The sequence below is a fragment of the Odocoileus virginianus genome, chromosome 9 (assembly GCF_023699985.2).
Source record: "Odocoileus virginianus isolate 20LAN1187 ecotype Illinois chromosome 9, Ovbor_1.2, whole genome shotgun sequence".
Lineage (NCBI taxonomy): Eukaryota > Metazoa > Chordata > Mammalia > Artiodactyla > Cervidae > Odocoileus > Odocoileus virginianus.
The window spans coordinates 23,059,957-23,081,048 of record NC_069682.1 but is presented as its reverse complement, the minus strand read 5'-3'; the positions used below and the strand labels follow the sequence as shown (position 1 = coordinate 23,081,048).

At 38.7% G+C, this 21,092-nt stretch overlaps 1 protein-coding gene across 5 annotated transcripts in view; it reads left to right on the top strand.

Moving 5' to 3' along the window:
• The window catches only part of ARHGAP21 (Rho GTPase activating protein 21), a 131,851-nt gene extending 111,046 nt beyond the window's left edge, over window positions 1-20,805 (top strand). For all 5 annotated transcript variants that reach the window (XM_070472068.1, XM_070472069.1, XM_020882321.2 and 2 more), the window contains 15 exons: window positions 533-569; window positions 3,332-3,457; window positions 4,867-5,151; window positions 7,437-7,501; window positions 7,583-7,719; window positions 8,553-8,695; window positions 9,433-9,588; window positions 9,725-9,803; window positions 10,659-10,732; window positions 10,810-10,899; window positions 12,512-12,637; window positions 12,833-12,874; window positions 13,196-13,301; window positions 15,224-15,255; window positions 18,297-20,805. In XM_070472068.1, the coding sequence (XP_070328169.1) occupies window positions 533-569; window positions 3,332-3,457; window positions 4,867-5,151; window positions 7,437-7,501; window positions 7,583-7,719; window positions 8,553-8,695; window positions 9,433-9,588; window positions 9,725-9,803; window positions 10,659-10,732; window positions 10,810-10,899; window positions 12,512-12,637; window positions 12,833-12,874; window positions 13,196-13,301; window positions 15,224-15,255; window positions 18,297-19,988 (3,190 nt within the window). In that variant the 3' untranslated portion in view covers window positions 19,989-20,805. The remainder of the gene's footprint in view (window positions 1-532; window positions 570-3,331; window positions 3,458-4,866; window positions 5,152-7,436; window positions 7,502-7,582; window positions 7,720-8,552; window positions 8,696-9,432; window positions 9,589-9,724; window positions 9,804-10,658; window positions 10,733-10,809; window positions 10,900-12,511; window positions 12,638-12,832; window positions 12,875-13,195; window positions 13,302-15,223; window positions 15,256-18,296) is intronic.
• The last annotated feature ends 287 nt before the right edge of the window (window positions 20,806-21,092 follow it).

Below are 21,092 nucleotides of genomic sequence, written 5' to 3'. Positions count from 1 at the left end.
TGCTTTCAGAGTTGTTCTCTGTACTGAAGCACCCAAAATAGGGTTGGAGGGAGGGGTGGTGGCCGTGACCGGCCCTGATACTGCGCTTGCTGCCAGCACGGCCACAGGCTGGGTGAGTGTGCACGTGCTGGTCCTCTGACCACTGATGGTGACCGCAGACCGCTCATTATTGGCAGTGTGGAAATCCTTAATAGAGCATTACAGCTATAGGTAACTAATAACATAAAGCTCAGTGCTTATCCTGAGTAGCTTTTTCTTTGTTCTAAAAAAACCAAGAAAACAAAATCTCACCTTTTATACAGAGATGGTTTTAACTTATAGTTTAAGAAAGCTCTGTCACTGAATCAAAAATTTAAGTACTTATAAAATTAGCTGTTTTTCCTTACTTGCATTGAACCCCAAACACTTAACATGGTAAAAATGAAAGGTCATCTTATTAATGAAAGAGGAGTTGTAATAATCAAATTACTTTTACATCTTAAGTTATTTTTATGCACTTATTACAAATATTGATAGATTTCTTTTCCAACAGGTCTTTTAAACATGTATCTAGCCTGAAGGGAATCAAGGTAGGTAGTCAATATTTCTAAAATACCAGCAAATGATAAATGTTTCTGTTAACTTTAATTTACTTTAGCTCTTCATAGAGAATTGTTTCTTTTATCATTAGGTATTTTATATTTAAGTGTCATAACCCTTTATTTTCTAAGCTTCAAGTGCATTTGGGAAATTGCCTTCTAAGTTGTGATTTATAAACATATTCATCAAATATATAATACTTCACATACACTGTGCTGATTTTCTTATTCTATTGATATAGGTTTATGGACAAAACTCTGACTGTCCAGCAGTATGTCTGTTTTTCTGTCCTCAACATTACTTCCCTCAGCCATCACCCCCTCAATATAATCCACCCCATCCACTCTTGTCTACCCTCCCCTCATACCTTTCCCTCCAAGTTGTTAGACAGGAATTTTGTTATTTTGCCTTCTTCAAAAATATTAGGGTCTTCACTTATACTCACACTTTCTGCCTTCCTTACCCTTATCTTAATAAATGCCTATACCTATTTTTTTTTTAATTTATTTTTATTTATCTGGCTGCTTTGGGTCTTAGTGGTAGCACTCAGGATCTTCACTGCATCATGTGGGATCTTTCATTGTAGTTCATGGACTCTGTAGTTGTGGCACGTGGGCTTAGTTACCCTATGGCATGTGGGATTTTAGTACCCCAACCAGGGATCGAATGCACATCCCCTGCATTGCATGGCAGATTCTTAACCACTGGACCACCAGGGAAGTGCCTTTTTACTTGGAACATTATCCTGTTAAACACAAACACCCACATTTCTTCCTTGGATTCCATCACTTTTCCCTTTCTCAGGACCCTTCTCTCTTCTGCAGAATCACTCTTTCCAGTGATTCAGTCACCAGCATGTAAAGGCATGTTCTACTATTTCCTGTATGTAAAAGAAAAACCTTCCTGGAATCCGCAACCTCTCTCTTCCCTATTTACTGGTCCTATTTTACTCTTCCATTTTCCACAGCAAAATTCCTTGGGAAAAAAATTGTCTGTGGTTTCCACTCCCCCATGTCATGTCTTTCTCAACCCACACATATCAGGATGGCACTGTTTAGGCCGAGGTTACCAATAAAAGACTAGTTGGTAGGGCTTTTTGTGTTTTTTCTTTTCTGGTTGCATTGGGTCTTCTCATAGCACCTGGGCTCTTTGTTGTAGAGCGTGGGGTCTAGAGCACACAGGCTCAGTTGCCCTGCAGCATGTGGGATCTTAGTTTCTGGACCAGGGATCATAGCCACATTCCCTGCATTGGAAGGCAGATTCTTGACCACTGAACCACCAGGAAAGTCCCTAGTTGCTTGGGTTTTTAACATATTTGATTTGTCAGGAGTAACCAGCATGATTTCTCACCTCCTGAAACACTTTCTTCTGCTGTTCTCCATTTCTGCCTCTGCCTAGTATATAAAATGTTGGAAGGTCTAGAGCTGGTTCTGACTCCTCTGGCCTCTCCATCTGCCCTCATTTTCTCAATGGTCTGCCCCAGAGATCTCCCTGAGTATATATCACTAGCCTTGACCTCTTCCCCAAACTTCAGCTCATGTGGGCTCCTGCCCTGCACCATCTGCAATGGGGGGTGTGTAATGAGCAGCTCAAGGTTTACACACCCAAGTAGACTTAGATGACTCCCCCAGATATGTATCCCTCAGCTTTCCCCATCTCTCAAAATCTGCTTCAGGTTGCCTAGTTGTTCAAATGTCAAATAACGGTAATTAGCCTGTTTTTCTCTTTTCCGTTTCACGTGCCAGTCCACTCCACCTCCAGGGCATACCCTGAACCTTTCCATTCCTCTCCGTCTTCATTTTTGCTCCTGTAGTCCCAGCTCCCATCATCCCTCACTTGGATTTCCATAGGTTGTCCTTTCATAGTTGTTCCTTTCAAATCCACACTCCAGGTAGCAAGCAGAGCAACCTTCCAGCTGTGTGATCAGATGATGTTCTCCCCTGATGCGTCACTTCATGGTCTCTCCCCCAACACTTCCTGCCACAGCTTGGAGTATCCTGAACAATCCATAATTAGCAGTTTCTCTTACTCCCATGGAAGAGCGAACGTTTAAAATGATAACAGTGAAGGACTTCCGTGGCAGTCCAGTGGTTAAGATTGCCTGCAACACAAGGGACTTGAATTCGATCCTTAGTTGGGGAACTAAGATCCCACACGCTGCATGGCACAGCCAAAACAATAAAATAGAAAAGATGATGATAACGATGAATGTATATTCATTAGCTATGCATTCTCCCTAAATTTTTTCTTTCCCCTGACTTTTCATGGTTGCCCCTTTTAAAAGGGTTTTCTCCAAATTTCATCTTACGTCTTCTTTCTGCTGACTTCCCTCAGCATCACCAATTTATAGCCACTACTTGATTTTTCCTTTTATTGCATCTCATTGTTTTACTGTCCAAATGGCACTAATCACAATCTGATCATTTTCTTGTTTTTTATTTTTTATTCTTCTTTGTCTTTCCTCACTAAAACTGTGAGCTCTTGAGAAGAGGAAAATTATACTATTTCTATTGTTTTTTAATGGTTAAAAAAATATTCCTTCAGGTGACTTTAAAAAATGATGCTCATCTTAAAAAAAAAAAAAAAAATAAAAATTTGTCTTATGTAATTGATAAAGTTGGCGGTTTTCAAAAGTAGCCTTTCATTTGGAAGATTTAGTAGAAGACTTTTTCAGCAAAACAATTTCAACATGCAAGTACTTACAAAGGAAAAAGCTGATATTTTGCTGTGTTTTCTGTGGCCTTTTCTGTAGATCTTAGACAGTCAAAAGTCATCAGAAGATTCCGGATCCAGGAAAGACTCTTCCTCAGAGGTTTTCAGCGATGCTGCCAAGGAAGGGTGGCTTCATTTCAGGCCACTCGTCACTGATAAGGGCAAGGTAGTACCTTTTCTCAGCTACTGTGAGCTTGTGAAATGCAGGCCCTGAAAAACCAAGCAGTCAGTCTGTATACAGAAAACGGCAACATATCCAGAATAAGAAGAGTTGAAAACATTTATAAGTATCTTTGTTGACATACAGGAAAAATTATTTTTAAAAATTCTGATCAGTGATTTAATTTAATACCTTTTAAAATTTAATCCCTTTTTTCATTCTTTATATCAATTGCATATGGGATACATTGTCTTTTATCGTGGCAACATTAAAGTGACATCAGAGTATTTAAGAAGGAACTCTGCTTCTCTTATTAAATAATTTATTACCCATGGATTATCACAGGGTGGTCCTTTAGGGAGTGGCAGTTCTCCATATTAATATTTAAAAACTTTTATTCAGTCTTGCAGGTTACTCTGTTAGTTCAGTTCAGTTCAGTCCAGTCGCTCAGTCACCTCCGACTCTGCGACCCCATGAATCGCAGCATGCCAGGCCTCCCTGTCCATCGCCAACTCCCGGAGTTTACTCAAACTCATGTCCGTCGAGTCGGTGATGCCATTCAGCCATCTCATCCTCTGTCGTCCCCTTCTCCCCCTGCCCCCAGTCCCTCCCAGCATCAGGGTCTTTTCCAATGAGTCAACTCTTCACATGAGGTGGCCAAAGTATTGGAGTTTCAGTTTCAGCATCAGTCCTTCCAATGAACACCCAGGACTGATTTGAGTTGCCTGTAAAATAGCTTTATCATTCCATTTATTTTATAAACATGAGGTATTTAAATGAATATCACAGTATCAGTATAGGCTTCATGAAGCAGATAACAATATAATAAAAATTTTACTAGAAACTTCCCTACAATATTTGGGCAGCTTAATTTATAAGAAAACTACAATACTGTCAAAAGAGTATCAAACATGTCTTTTCTTTAGAAAACCCACCTTGCATGTTGTTGCTTGACTGTATAAAATTGATCAATTTTGTTAACTAAATTCATCACTTGTACATATCATTTTGGAGTCTCCTTATGCAGTGTTTGTCATTTGCGTGATCTAAGACTTGTCTTACACCTTGCTTTTAAGATTTTTCTGATTGATCTTTTCCTTATTTTCTATTTCCTTAGCATTTTTTATGTATTTTCTATACTCGCTTTATCCTAATTAACTTTGTTCATTTTATTTTCCGGGCCCAGTTAAAGTTGAGGTTTCACCACCCTTGACTGATAGGAATGCAGTGCCCAACTTGGTTTGCACTCCACAAATTCTGTCTTTCCCCCGCTGACAGATGTATGTTGACGTAAAGCAGGCACCTGCCACCTTGGGTGAACGTTTCTGTATGTTAACAGCGCCACTTGTTGTGTCTGTCCTGCACTGAGATTTAGCCGAATGCTGAGCCTGTCTGATTTGTCTCATGTTCTCCAGCGAGTTGGTGGAAGTATTCGGCCATGGAAGCAGATGTATGTTGTACTTCGGGGCCATTCGCTGTACCTGTACAAAGATAAACGAGAACAAACGACTCCGTCTGAGGAGGAGCAGCCCATCAGTGTTAACGCCTGCTTAATAGACATCTCTTACAGCGAGACCAAGAGGAAGAATGTCTTCCGACTCACCACGTCTGACTGCGAGTGCCTGTTTCAGGCTGAAGACAGGGACGACATGTTAGCCTGGATCAAAACCATCCAGGAGAGCAGCAATTTAAACGAGGAGGTGATTGTCCAAAATGACATCGATAAAACCAACAACCTTCACAATGGTTTTTTAAAGGAAGAGTGAAAGAATCTGATACATCACTTAAAAAAAATAATAGTATGCTATTTTCACTTAAAAATAGGTGTTCAGAAGGGAAACTCAGGGAATTCCCTGGTGGTCCAGTGGTTAGAACTCTGTGCTCCCATTGCCAAGGGCATGGGTTTAATCCTTAGTCAGGGAACTGAGGTCAGGAACCTCAAGCTGCATTGAACAAAAAAAGAAAAAGAAGGAGAATTCAGTATACATATTAATATTTTATATTATTTTCACTTACTGGAAAATCATCATTACTGAGCTAGAGAAATAGATTATTCAGATATTCTGCATACTTTGTCAAGCAGTGAACTGATCAGAGATCTAGGTTCCTAGTCCTGGTCATTACCTTAATGACGAAGTACTCTGTTTCTTTATCTTAAAACCAGGATTGTTGTGGGGCTTATGTTACACTGAAAATGCTTCTCAAATCATGGTGTAAATTCAAAGAGATACTGATCATGTGATTTTTTTTTTTTTTTAATGAAATGGTACAGGCAAGAGTATAATATAGCCTATAGTAATACAATACTTGGATTCCGAGAAAACTTGCATTATCAGAAATCATGTGATAAACCAGTTTTTCTTTTTAATAAGGAGTTTCTAACTCACAGCCATCAAGATATTTTTATAGCAGAAATTCCAGTAGTGAAGATACTGTTTTTATGTGTACATAACTATAAACTCTACAGAGCAGATTCAGCAATGATTAAGTCTAGATTTCACTCAAGGGTGCCTTTTTCCTATCAATACAGTTTTTCTTAGATATTGTTCTCCTTTTGTGTGACCCATTGTTATGACAAAAAAAGAAAAACACAAGGTTCTTTCCTCTTACGGTATTCAGGAACACCTACATCAAACATAAAATTATGCAAATTATGTTCTTAAATTTAGTCATTTCCATTATATCCAATTTAAATCGTGAAAACTTAGTTCATAAGAAAAATGCCTATGCTTTTTTCCCTCTGATAGTTTATGCTCTGCCTTGTTTGTCACTAACAATGAACCCCAGATCCGTATCAATACAACCCTTTTTCTACAACCACCACTATAAAAAAACATCAGTGAGTTTTGTCACAGTAAAGACGGAAAATCAGAACTTGGATATAGATTTCAGCTCTAAGTAGCAGTTCAGAGGAGTTCCTGTTTGAATCAGCACCTGCTCTGTGCCAGGTGTCGTACTGGGCAGTAGATGACTTCATCTCTGAGATGTAGGGCTGTTTTAAGGGTTGATGGAGGTGATGCTTATGAAGAATGCAGCCCAGTGCCTGGTAGGTCATGAACATGTACTTCATGTCAGCCATCATCACTCTCATCTGATTTTTCAGACACAGATATTTTCACCCAGTTTTATAGCTCAGAAAGTAATAATTCACTGAGCATATGCCATATGGCAGGCAGTCTTTTAAGCATTTTTATATCAGTTAATCACAGTAATCATATAACTGTGTACCTACTATTATCATTACCATGTTTCAAACATGGGAACTATTTGACAAAGAGAGGCTAAGTAGTGTCCCCAAAGTCACATAGCTTAGAAGTGTCAGGACTAGGACTTACACCCAGGCAATCTTATTCTAGGTCTTAACCATATCCTTTTTCAGTTGGTAAATGAGGAGAATAGATTTGAATCTGAGAATTTACAAAGCCTGTATTCTTTGTAAATTATAATGTTCACTATGATCAAAATGAGACAAGTGAAAAATATATTTGGGGACACATGTCAATATATAACTGGAATCAGTAGGGAAAAATCATCATCTTATGGTCAACTCTGAGTTTTCCATACAGCATATTGTTGAGGTTAAAAAAAAAACAAAAACAGTTTTGAGCGTTTCTATTCTAACAATCTTTCTGGGGTTAGCAAGAAAAAAAACTGGCTCTCTGTTTCCCAGTCATTTATTAAAAATAACAGATGAGTTCAATAAATTTGAACACTGGCAACTTGCTGGTTGTCTAGGTACTGCAGAGGTACAGGAAATAAACAGAAAGCTCTTGGAAACGGGAAAGGCACTTGGAGCATTTGTCACTTCATGATGTTGGGTTGTGATTTGAATAGAGGTTTTAGAACCACTCCATAGTGTCAGCATTGAATGAGCAAAGTAGTATGGAGCCCCCACCCCATGCCCCCTGCCACCAAAAAAAAAAAGTAGGATCCCTATTTGAATTTAGAATTGACTTTCTCATTTTACCTTCTGTTTATTCTATAGGACACTGGAGTCACTAACAGGGACCTAATTAGTCGAAGAATAAAAGAATACAACAGTCTAATGAGGTGAGAATCCCACTGTGCCTCCTAGGTCATCAGGATGTAAAAATTGCTTGCTTGTTCACAAATGTCCCTTTCTTTCGGCAGCAAAGCAGAGCCATTGCCGAAGACCCCTCGCCAGAGTCTCAGCATCCGGCAGACCCTACTTGGTGCTAAAGCTGAGCCTCGGACTCAGAGTCCACACTCTCCCAAGGAGGAGTCAGAAAGGAAGCTTCTCAGTAAAGGTACTGACACCAGTGTTCCTAGATAAATGTAGGATTTAAAATTGGGACCATAGGGACTTCTTTGGCAGTCCAGTGGTTAGGACTCTGAGCTTCCACTGTAGGGGGTGTGGGTTTGATCCCCGGTTGGGGAACTAAGATCCCACATGTCCCATGGTGCAGCCAAAAAAATAAATAAATAAAAAGTAAAATAAAACAGGGATTGTAGTAAATCAACTGAATATAGTTGAAATATCAGTTAAAAATATTTTTTAATAAAACAAAATTGAGATTGCAAAGACGTTTTCATATTTTTCTGTGGACCTCAGCTCAGGGTGAACTAACCCAGAGATCACTGGGCCCTGGTCTAGGCTAGTGGGGCCTTTCTTAAGATGGGAGTCCAAGACATCAGTTCTTGTTAATACAATAAAAACCAAGAGAGGGAAAATACAACACATATATACACATCAAAAACTACCAGTTTGATTAATAATGAAAATCCAGGCACTTTCATTTTGAAATAGAACCAATACATTTCCTTTTGCTAAAGTCTCACTATAAAGATGTCACATTGATTGTTTTCTTGACTGTTGTAGAGAAAATCATGGTACAGATAGTCAAAAGGTGAAGAAGTATACATGATTCCAACTATTAATAGATTATCTGGAAGGTTGAAAGGAGTGTTATATTTGGAAGAGAATAGAATAGAATATGTTTGATAAATAAAGGTTACATTCTTTATAGAACAGGATTCTGACTTATATAAATCTTGATTAAGAATCTTTAAAGTCATGATTTAGATACTCTGGTTTCCATTTTCTCTTCTTATGTCATTTTCTATTGAAAAACAACAATAGATGAGACCAGTCCTCCAAAAGACAAAGGCACGTGGAGAAAAGGCATTCCAAGTATTATGAGAAAGACATTTGAGAAAAAGCCGACTGCTACGGGAACATTCGGGGTCAGACTGGACGATTGCCCACCAGCTCACACAAACCGGGTAGGAGACACCAGCCAACCAGACTTCCTAAAGTCATTAATTCAGCCGTAGTCATACTGGGACCTGAGTACACAGCCCTGCAGATCACAGGGCATGTCTGTCGGTCTGTTGAATATTTTCCTTGTCTTAACAAACCTTAGTTTCTCTAAGTGTTTCTGACCTGTATGAGTGTGTTGAGTAATTTTTGTAATGTTTTTTGCTAATGTATTGACTCTGAAATGGAATAATTATTCAACCAGTGGGAATGTATTCAAAATGCTTGGTAAGAATTCATTTTCAAGTCATGTGTGTTTAAAGAAGCATGGGAACAAGGGCTTGATTGAGAAGGTGTTATAGATGTAAATGTGTGTGTGTGTTTACAATGCCCATGTTAAGATTCATATCACGAGTGGGTGAATGTTATTCTAACCCTCGTCTTCCCCTCCACTCTTCTTTTATTCAACTAAACTGTTTCCACATTCTCTTATTTGCTCTTATTTCCTCCTTAGACTATTGTTACTATGGATTCTCCTTTCTGTCTTGACTTACTCATTCTTTCCCCACTGACTCAAATTCCTGTTGGTTTTATCTCTTCCCAGTTCTGCAATGTCTGTATTCATTTTCTCTGTATCAAATAACAGCAATTCATATACTGTTTCCTTTTTGATGGAAAGGGTCTTTTAGCTATGATACACATCTACTAACTGAAGGTAAACATTTATATGGTGTTAAATAAATGTTTATTTCTTGTTTTGCAGTATATTCCATTAATAGTTGACATATGTTGTAAATTAGTTGAAGAAAGAGGTCTCGAATATACAGGTATTTACAGAGTCCCTGGAAACAATGCAGCCATCTCCAGTATGCAGGAGGAGCTCAACAAGGGAATGGCTGATATTGATATACAAGATGATGTAAGTTTGTGTCTTTTTTTTTTTTAATTTGGGTATTTCTGTTTGAATTACTGGTCTGTGTTGTTGGTTTTTGTTATTTTTTTTCCTTTGGTGGTATTGACTACAAAAATACTGTCTTTTTATCTTGCATACCCAGAAATGGCGAGATTTGAATGTGATCAGCAGTTTACTAAAATCCTTCTTCAGAAAACTCCCAGAACCCCTCTTCACGAATGGTGAGTTTACCTCCACCAAAGACACCCGATGAAACAGTTGAACCATACATTGTTGGGAACCCACAGCATATTCAATTAAACTGGGAGAAAATACTTTTGTCAAAGGGAACAGGAGGTTTTGTTTAGTTCTTATTAGTATACAAAGCATAATTATGTGTTATTTTTGTGATCTGAATTGTTTTTCCCTCCTAATATATTTCAGGGAAAAGTAGAGTTTATTAAAAAATTGTTACAGTTCAGTAAAAATAAATATTATTCTGTTCATTCATGTTTACAGCCAAGTTGAACGTTTATTATTGTTTTCAGTGAAAAGCCTTCAGACACTGTAAGGTACAATTAATAGAAAAACATTTTTTCAGCCAAGCCTACTATTTGACTAAGATAAGACCCTGTAGCAGGTATCGACAGACTGATGTACCCTCAGCGAACTCACATTTTAGGGAATTTCCTGTATTTGATAAGGCTTGTATGTGCGAGTGTGCTCAGTCCTTCATTCGTGTCTGACTCTGCAACCTCATGGACGGTAGCCCGCCAGGCTTCTCTGTCCAAGGGATTTTCCAGGCAAGAATACTGAAGTGGGTTGCCATTTCCTTCTCCAGGGGATTTCCCCAAACTAGGGATCAAAACCATGTCTCTTGGGTCTCCTGCATTGGCTTAGGAGATATTAAAAACTATAGCAGTTTCAAAGACAGCGTTTCAAAAGGCTATTTGTGGTCTTCACTATTTTTTCTTTTTTTTTTTTTTGTTTTTCTTTTTAATTGTGGTTTGAAATTGAATCTTAAAGGGAAACTTGATTACAGCTTACTTGAACAATTTAAGATGAATTTGTTTTTTTGTTCTTACTATTGTTGTCAGATAAATATGCCGACTTTATTGAAGCCAATCGTAAGGAAGATCCTCTAGATCGTCTGAAAACATTAAAAAGACTAGTAGGTATTATTTTGTATTTTTGGAGGTACAACAAAAGTTCAGCATTTAAATCCATCATGCAAATAATATGTTTCAGATTCACGATTTGCCCGAACATCATTATGAAACACTCAAGTTTCTTTCGGCTCATCTGAAGACAGTAGCAGAAAATTCAGAAAAAAATAAGGTATGTAAACTCTTTATTGAAGAGATATGCTTTCAGTGGCTTCAGCTGAAAAGACATGCTTCCCTGCTTCAGCCCAAATAATCAAAAATAGGTTATGATTAAACAAAAGCTCTAAAATACATCACATTGCTGATCAAGTCCCTCTAAAGATCACTCTTAAAAGCAAAAGATCCCCAAAATATCAATTACTGCTTTTTAAAGACATTCTCTTTTATGTTTATCCAGCAAGAAGAATGAAAAGGTTTACTTTTTATTTTTCAACTGTATCTTAATATTTTGAATGTGCAATGCTTGCATAAAACAACAGTAAAAATGTATCAAGTGGTATACAATGAAAAACAATAGACGTTTCATTTGTTTTGGTTTAAACAGATAAGACCTTTTCTTTGTTTTGTTTTAATACCACCATATTACCTTTATCAAACACACCAAAATTTAGTATTCCTTTAATATTTTCTAATATTCTATTCATGTGTAGTTTTTCCTGATTGATTTAAAGAAATATGTTTTTTATGACTATCATGGAATTAAAAAAAACTCACACACCAAATAAACGAACAAACAAAACCAAACAAAAAAATGCATTGATACAGAGAACAGAGCAGTGGTTATCAGAGGGGAGGAGGGTTGGGGGTGCAGGGAAGGAGGGGTGGGGGTGAAGGGAGGGTGACAGGGTAAAGGGGATCAACTGTATAGTGATGGATGGAAACTGAATTTTTGGTGTGGGTCCCTAGATCAGTTTGATTTTTTTTTTTTAATTCTACAATGGTGTTTTACTCTCTGGTATGTTTTTGGGATTGGTTATTTAATATTTTAATCAAATCTTGAGGTTAAAAGATTATACTAAACGCTATAAGATATAACAAAAAAGATCTGTACCTTTGATAACTGGGTAGTTAAACAGGAATACAAAATATGGAAATAAACATATGAACATCTAGGCATGTAATACTGAGGTATTCATATTGGTACAAGGGTTAGCAAAAGGCTTTGAAAGTCTTGATTTAAGTAAAGATTTTATCGAAAGAATATTTTCAGACATTCGATTTTTACATATTCATGATCTTAATGTACCACTCGGGCAAATTTGGAAAATTTTATACATTTCTAGTTTTTAGTTTTTGAGGGGAGAGGTTTTCCCTATTCTTTTACAAATTTGATTCCCTTTGATTTTAATACTTTTGTCAGTTAATCCAGCTTTGGTAATATTTCTTTTTAGCTGTGTTGTGCAGTTCTCTGACCAGGAATCGAACCCACGCCCCCTGCAGTGGAATCATGGAGCCTTAACCACAGGACCACTAGGGAATTCCCTGTAATACTAGTTGTGAACTAGATAAATTGCTTTCAATCAGACACTTCTTTGAAAAAATGTCAGTTGTGTTGTATATTGTCATTAAAGCAAAAAAAAAAAAAAAAAATTTACATATAGATTGGTTTATGGAAATCCCAACCAGGAAGCATTATTACTATTTTACACACATCAGTCAGCCATTGTTTTGAATTCTTTTTCATCAAAAGAACCTTTCAGAAATAAAATGCCAAACATGCAATGGGAATTGAAGCCTACTTTCTTAAGAAACGTTGTGATGTTTTCTAATATGCTGTGTTGCAGATGGAACCAAGAAACCTAGCCATAGTGTTTGGGCCAACTCTGGTTAGGACCTCCGAAGATAACATGACACACATGGTCACTCACATGCCAGACCAGTACAAGATCGTGGAGACGCTCATCCAGCACGTAAGTTCAGGCTTCGGCTCATTGGGAACATTCTTTTTCGTGAGCAGCTGACAGTTGGCAGGGGAGAATATGGTTATAATTTTTTTTTCCCCCCTAAGAAAATTACCCTTTTTTTCTGTGCTATCCTCCAAACTATAGATCTCTTTAGGGGGTTATTTAATTTCTCTTTCTCACCTTTTTTATTTTAAATTTTAGCATGACTGGTTTTTCACAGAAGAAGGTGCTGAAGAACCTCTTGTGAGTATTGGCTGCCAGCATGTATACTCTTGTTCTTTTCACTGGGGACACGTGAGATGCTGACCCTACGACAGTGTTACCTTCCTGCTTCGTATGCTATTGTCTGCTTTGCCTCTCGGAAGCAGGTCTATAGCGCCTCAGTTTCTGATCTAATGAAAGTCCAAGTATGATGCTTGTTTGGTAATTAATTATATGCAAACAGTGTAAAAAATTAAGCATATGTCCTCCACTCAGTAATGTGTCTTTTACTAAATGTTGTTTGAATTTTAAAGAAAGTGTCTTTGAAGAGATGATGAAGAGATCTTTGTTTATTAACCATAGACAACAGTGCAGGAGGAAAACACAGTAGACTCCCAGCCAGTGCCAAACATAGATCATTTACTCACCAACATTGGAAGGACAGGCGTCTCCCCTGGAGATGTATCAGGTAACTCTTGCCTGGGCAGTATTGATCTTTAGGTTAAAAGCTAAATTTTTATAATGTGAAAGAGCAAATCAATTATAAGTAACAATTCACTATGGTTTTTTTTTCCCTCCTCTTCTTCTCTTTTTCCCTTTCCACTAATAAAAGAATGTAATCTTCCTTTTCCGATTGATCTTGATTATCTTCCAGTGACTGTAATGCCATTGGCAGTGCATGGAGTTGTAATGCTTGTCAGAAAGGAACTATGAGGGAAAATGAGCATGCAAACCACTGTTTTGTTCTTTTTTTTTTTTTTAATTCACAGTTTCCATGTAATAGTCATCACAAGGTAAAACAGATACCCGCTACTGAGTATGTGGTTGCTGTGATGGCAGAAAGTGTGGTCTAGACTATTACAAGTAATTCTTACTCTCTAGCTGGATGTTCTGTTGAAAAAGCAGCAAGTTAACTATGTAAAATGCTCACGGGGCAGCATTTCCATAAATGCAGTATATATTATCTTGTCACTACAGAGGTCAGCGTAAAAGTCAACCTCTGACATTTTCTTCTGTTTTCTATCGCCACCCTAATATTTGGTGAAATACTAGTTCTTGCAGGCTCTTTCGATGAAAGTTTTCTCCTGCCAAACTGTTGCAACTAACCTAGCATGTTTTACACCATGTTCTCCCTTTGTCTCTAGTTCGTGTTTTAGCCCTAAAGGGTTTTTTTTCCAGCACTTTACTGACACAGGCAAATCTATACTGATGTTGAACAGGCGAGATGGGAGGAGTCTATCACACGGTAATGTCGCTAGTGGATTCCGTGGTGTCCCTGATGGACAGCTGGAACTGTAGGAAGAAGGACGACTGTTGTCCACACTGTAGCTGCCTTATCTGCAGAAACCCCCGATTCCTGTAAACGCACACCGAGTTGATCTGTGGTGTACATTTTCTCTTACGATTCTTGTAAACAGATCACGACTACTTTCTTAAAAGTTTTTCTGCTGTTTCTTGTTATTTCTGAAGCAGACCATGAGGAGAAATAGCATGGTATGGTCTACCAGTTCTTAAAGTCATAAAGCATTGAGCCATGTGTTGAAAGGGGCGTGGCATGGGGCTCAGCTCATTAACTCTGAAAATCCATTTCCCTGAAGTTGAAAGAGAACATTTCAAAAATTGGTGTTGTCCTAAAGACTGCTAGCCCCTTCCTACCCTCTTTGTACTTGTACAATCTGAGTTTTTGCCAGACAGTAAAATGATGCTCTCCATTTTTCCATTTTCATAATAGCATTTGTTACTAGATAATTGGAAAACTGGTAGCAGTGTAACTAGTCAAAAGGATCCCTGACTGCACAGATGTGAAACCAGGGTCCAAAGCAGAGATCAGCATGATTTAACATGACACCAAAGTGACCTAGAAGCAGGGTTATCCGAATGCATATTATGCATACAGTAAATGCTTCTCAAATTTACCATTGACAGTCTGACAAAAATCAAAGGAGATAACACCAAGTCTGAGCATCTCAATTTGTAGCGAGGGCAGCCAACAATCTCAAACGTTCTACATTGTGTATCAGTTTCAGATACAGGATGTGGTACATAGTGTGATTCTTCAAAAGGTCTTTGAGCTGCTTTATTGCTAGATTGAATACTTAGAAAATTTAATAAACACTAGTGTTTCTGTTTTGTTTAGTACAGGGCTCCTTTGCCATCCCTCTCATTGAGCTGATTCTGCCTACAATTCACAGCATCCTTTCATGGCGGTGGCTTTCTGTGGTGCAGCTTGCATCTTTGTGAGCTCTGACTATCCACTGTGTTCTATTGTTTTTTGAGTTTTGCTTTCACATTTTGTTCTGTGCCTGTCTCTTCCATAAGTTTTTGCATTGTTTGTGGGAAGCAGTAAAGAATCTGACCAATACTGACAGTGTTTTCCTTAACTTCCCACAGATTCAGCTACTAGTGACTCAACAAAATCTAAGGTAAATTGTTTCTTACAGTTGGGAAATATTTTAGGGGGGAATTGCTTTGTGGCTGATGGTTATGATTCATATGTGGTACACCCCTGTCTGCCTCTGATGACACAGACTATAACAGCATATTATAAAGGGGAAAAGTAATGCTTAGAATATAATAGAGAAATACTGGATTGTGAATTGGGGTGTTGGGTTTATCTCAGCATAGTTTAGTATAATACAAAGAAATGGGCATTTCTCCCTTTGTTCTTATATGTGGAAATTTTTAACATACACAAAAGTAGAAAGACTAGTATGAGTCCTCATTATCCATCCTCAATTAACATACGGTCAACATTTGTCTAGTCTGCACCCCGCCCACTTTCCTCCTCCTTGGGACTATTTTGAAGCAAATGCCAAACATTGTATTTCATCTGTAAACATTTCAGCAGTGATATACACTTAATCATTATATATTTTTTATAAAAATATCCTTGCTTTCTTTTCAACAAGGTCACTAATTTTGTTTTTACAGTCAATTTTTGTTTACACAATTTGTGTTCTGTTGACAACACCACCAAAGTACACAACTATTTGGGTAGTTTTAAAGACATTCTTATAGTTAGAAAGTTTTTTATTTCAAATTTTGCTCTGCTGAGATAGTAGCAAGTGAAATTGTCAATAAAATTTTTAATGTTCTATTTGGAAATGAGACATGAATGCTACATACCATTTCTAAGCATACTGAGGTCACATATGACTAAATTATAATTTAATTTCTTGAAGAAAATATTGCAAAATATTTAATGATATATCATTCACTATCACTTATATTGTGATTATTACTGTCTTTTTAAAAAATTTTTTATCACCTTTTTACCCCAGCTTTTTATTTTGGAAATTTTTAAGTTACTGGAATAATACTTGGCATTCAAACCTTTTGCCCTAGGTTGGTAACTTTTCAGTTGGTAACTCTTGATATATACGTATGTAATTTTTTCTATGTCACTTGAGTTACTTATGATATGATAACACTTTACCCCTAAGTGCTTCCATGTGTGTTACCTCAGAACAAGGGCATTCTTCTGTATAATTACAGTATAATTATTGTACTCAGGCAGTTCATGAGTACAATACATTATTATTTCTAATGTACAACATTTACATACATTTGACCAGTCATCCCAATGATGTTTGTTTTTTTCTTTTCTTGTATACAGGGGGCAATCAAGGATTGATCCTTGCATTATGTTGTCATGTCTCCTTAGACTTACTTATTTTGGACCAGTTTTCTATCTCTTTCTGCCAGAATATAAGACTTCAGATTTAGATTTTTATGTTTAAAAAACTTTCTTGAAATTTCCTCCATCCCTCTTACTAGAAGCATATTTCTAACCTGTGATTATAGCAATCTCTTCATCTTAATCAATTATGGTGCAGATATCCAAATGATGTATTTTTGTAACAATGTTTTCAATTATAAAAGAAGTGAAAGTCATTTGCTTTAACATATATGTGATCACAGAATCATCAATGTTGGGAATCTTAAAGATAATCTAATTTTTTTCACTTAAAAAACAATGAAATTGAGTTGTTGAAAACTGAATCATTTAGTCAGTGTCATATGCAGCAAATGAGGGAAGAACAGGCTAAAGAAACACCAGATCTTCTAATTCAGAGCCCAGTCATAGCCATCATTCCTTGAGGTCTTCAACAGAATGTGTTAAAATGTGAATAACCATCAGAAAAGTCCTGGATAATTAGACAGTCCTTTATAACTTAGAAAAACAAAGTTCTGTACATCTGATTTGATTTTGGAAAGCCCTTTTTAATACAACAGCCTAAATTTTTACTTTAATTTTCAAGACTTCAGTATAGCAGTTCTATCTTGTCTAAAATTTTTATGACAATAGAAAAACCATACTTTCTGCTTCTGACTCAGCATACTGCCTGCCTGCTCATCTTAAATGGGGTGTGTTAAACCAGCTAGGGTTTATTGACACCCCACTCCCCCATTAACTGAGCCTTGTAGGCATTATGAACATGTTAATTAAATGGTCTTAAACAATTGTCATCAGGAACCTATTAGGCATAGCTGATGAAGCTGGTTGACTGCACGGCCACTTTCTCAATACAGGGCGTGACAGAATTTCTATGGTAAGGATTTAAGGTCTTGAATTGACCTTAGGTTTTTTGAACTTTCTGATTTGATTGTTCCTTGAGATCAGTGAAGACATTACCAAGCTAGTTTGCCTAAGGCCAGTCCCTGCAGATCCAGCCTGACTGAACTAATGGGAACCCAAAAGCTTCCTTGTCTTAATCAGCTTATGCGACACAGTATCTGTATCATGTGACATCTGTAATTAGAAAAAAGGTAGTCATAAGATTTTAGTAACCAGCATCAGAATATTATAGTCAGCTGTCAGAATACTGACTGTGAAACCTGTGTTCCAGAGGAAAGAACCTGTAGACCCACTGAGTATAGCAGAAGCAGGGATGGTCCATAGATACAGAAAAGTTAAAAACAATGGAGGGTGGGGGCCACCGAACACAAAATGTGTCCCTGAAAGACAGGTGTATGTGAGCCGTGTGACTTGGCTGATAAATAACTATTAGTTAGTCCCATTTCTAATTAATTGAAAATAAAAACTTAGGCACAAATTAAAAGGAGGCGTAAAAACCACACCTTGTTGACTTTAGTGGTTAAGAAATAATTGAGGGTGGGGGAAGGAAGGACTGGGAGTTTGGGATTAGTAGCTGTAAACTATTACATATAGGATGGATAAACAACAAGGTCCTACTGTATAGCACAGGGCACTATATCAATATCCTTGATATACCATAATGGAAAAGAATGTCTATATGTATTATAACCGAGTCACTTTGCTGTGCAGCAGAGATTGGCACAACCTTGTAAATCAACTATATTTCAGTTAAAAAAAAGTCTTTAAAAAAAAAAAATCAAGCAATAGAAATAGCACGCACACACAAAGAAATATTTGGGGGGAAACTTTTTCAGAAAGTGAACTCGATGACGTTCTATTCAAAATGTTATCTCTGCTTCCCAGGGTTCTTGGGGGTCCGGAAAAGACCAGTACAGCAGGGACCTGCTCGTATCCTCCATCTTCGCGGCTGCCAGTCGCAAGAGGAAAAAGCCCAAAGAAAAAGCACAACCCAGCAGCTCGGAAGACGAGCTGGACAATGTGTTTTTCAAGAAAGAAAACTCAGAGCAGGGTCACCACGACAGTAAAGAAGAGTCCAAAAAAGAGAGTGAGACACCGGGCCGAAAACAAAGGACTGTTGCTCCCAAAGAAAACAACACGAAGAAGGACGGCAGCGGAGGCGGCAGAGCTGAGCAGAGGGCCCCGCGAGGGGAGAGCTTGGAGCCCCCGGCCCCCCCAAGCACCAAGCAGAGCCGGTCACCCACCCTGAGCTGTCGCCTCGCCGTCCTGAGAGAGAGCCCCAGGGCCCTCGCGGCCCAGAAGACCTCCCATCTGGAAGACACGGGGTCCGACTCCGGCACCCCGCTCAGCACTCATGCCCCGGCTCCCTCTGCAAGCTTTCCCACCAGGAAGCCCCCCAGCCCCGAGCCCAGGCACAGCGAGCTGCTGGTCAGTGTCGGCAGCATCACCTCCGACTACGCCGGCACACCGTCCGCTCCCTACCTGGCCGGCCTCGACTCCAGCAGGCTGAGCCCCGAGGTGCAGTCCATGGCCGAGAGCCGGGGAGACGAAGCTGATGACGAGAGGAGTGAGCTGGTCAGCGAGGGCCGGCCGGTGGAGACGGACAGCGAGAGCGACTTCCCGGTCTTCCCTGCAGCCCTGGCCTCCGACAGGCTCTTGCGAGGAAAACTCCAAGAGGCGGCGAGGACCAGCCGGAGAAACTCCGAGGGCAGTGAGGTCAGCTGCACAGAGGGAAGTTTAACGCCGAGTTTAGAAAGCCGGAGACAGCTCTTTAGCTCCCATAAACTGATCGAGTGTGACACTCTGTCCAGGAAGAAATCCTCCAGGTTCAAGTCGGACAGCGGGAGTCTAGGAGACGCCAAGAATGAGAAAGAAGCCCCTTCCATCACCAAAGTGTTTGATGTTATGAAAAAAGGAAAATCCACCGGAAATTTACTGACACCACCAGCCAGAAGCGAATCGGACAAACAGGAACCCACTTGGAAAACAAAAATAGCTGATCGGTTAAAACTGAGGCCCAAAGCCCCGGCCGATGACATGTTTGGAGTAGGAAGTCAGAAAACCATCGCCGATCCTGCCAAAAGGAAAAACATCAAACGCAGACACACGCTGGGCGGGCACAGGGATGCTACTGAAATTAGTGTTCTGAATTTCTGGAAAGCGCAGGAGCAGAGCGGGGACAGAGAATCCGAACTTTCAGCTGTGAATCGATTGAAGCCCAAATGCTCCGCCCAGGACCTGTCCATCTCAGACTGGCTGGCCAGGGAGCGGCTACGCACCAGTACGGCTGACCTGAGCAGAGGGGACACGGGAGACCCCCAGCCTGAGAGTCTCGGCACCTTAGAAATGCCAACCAGGGACCCGCCCCTGTCTTTCCAGTCTGATGCAGACAGTTCTTCCAGCACCTTGGCTTCAACTAACAGGGCCCCTCTTTCCACACCACCACAGTCACCTGACCAAATAAATGGAGAAAGCTTCCAGAAAACGAGCCAAAACGCCAGTTCTGCAGCCACGGTCCAACCTCATCAACTGTCTCAAACCCCAGACCACAAAGCACAGTTCCATCCCTGTCTTTAAACTGGGGGTCCTTTCTGGAGCGAATAAAAGCTACTGTTACACTTTCCAGTAACTCTGTAAATATTTTCTTGTACCAGAATTGTTATTATGCAGCCTTCATTTGGGCTGGTTTCATCATTTTGCACTGTGAAATAGCTTTACGGTGCATTACTACAGCCAGAAGAACATATATATATATATATAAATATATAAATAAATATATATTTAAAATATATTGGATAGTTGTATACAAAGGAGCAAGGTATTTGTTGCAACTCACTGCATAGTGTGTACACCCAAGATAACTGAAGAAAATCTCTGGCGTTAGTATGCGGCAGATGTGTTCTTTTGGTTTCATCACTAACAAAAGTGCCTCATCATAAAAATACATTTGGGTTTTAGGGTGCCATATTGTTAAAATTAGATAACATACATTGAGCAAAAAAAAAAAAAATGTGTTTTATTGGTAACAAATTTCATCACATTTACCAGTTTTAACACAGGTGGATACAGAACTTCCATTCTCTAGTCATTCCAGGTGGATCTCTGAGTTTTCTATTCCAACTTTTAATACAGTTTTTGAGTTTTGTGTGACTTGAATTTTTAATCTTTCTGTAAAATACGTAACTTAAATGAACATATTATATGTGTATCTTTTCTTCAGATACCAGATTTGATATAAATGTTGTAACATAGGTGTGTAGATAGTGACCTGGATGGAACTGGCTTCTTTATGGAGAAGAATATAATTCTGCATGAGGACTTAATGGATCCAAACCTGTGTCATGCCTGTGTGCATACCCAATTAAACACTGGAAATAAAAATTGTTTTGGTGAACTTTGTATGGCTTGAAACTTACTCTTATTACTTACTAATATATATTTAAATGCTATTCATTTATAACTGCCATTATTCTAATATTTAGTTTTTTAGATTTATTTGAAAACTATCTATTTATTTCTTTGGCTGCATCAGGTTTCAGCTGTATCACATGGGTCTTCCACTGGTTGTGCCACATGGATACATAGTTGCAGTGTGTGACTTTAGTTGCTTCTCAACAAGTGGGATCTTCATTTCCCAACCAGGGACTGAACCCATCTCCCTCGCATTGCGAGGAGTGTTGT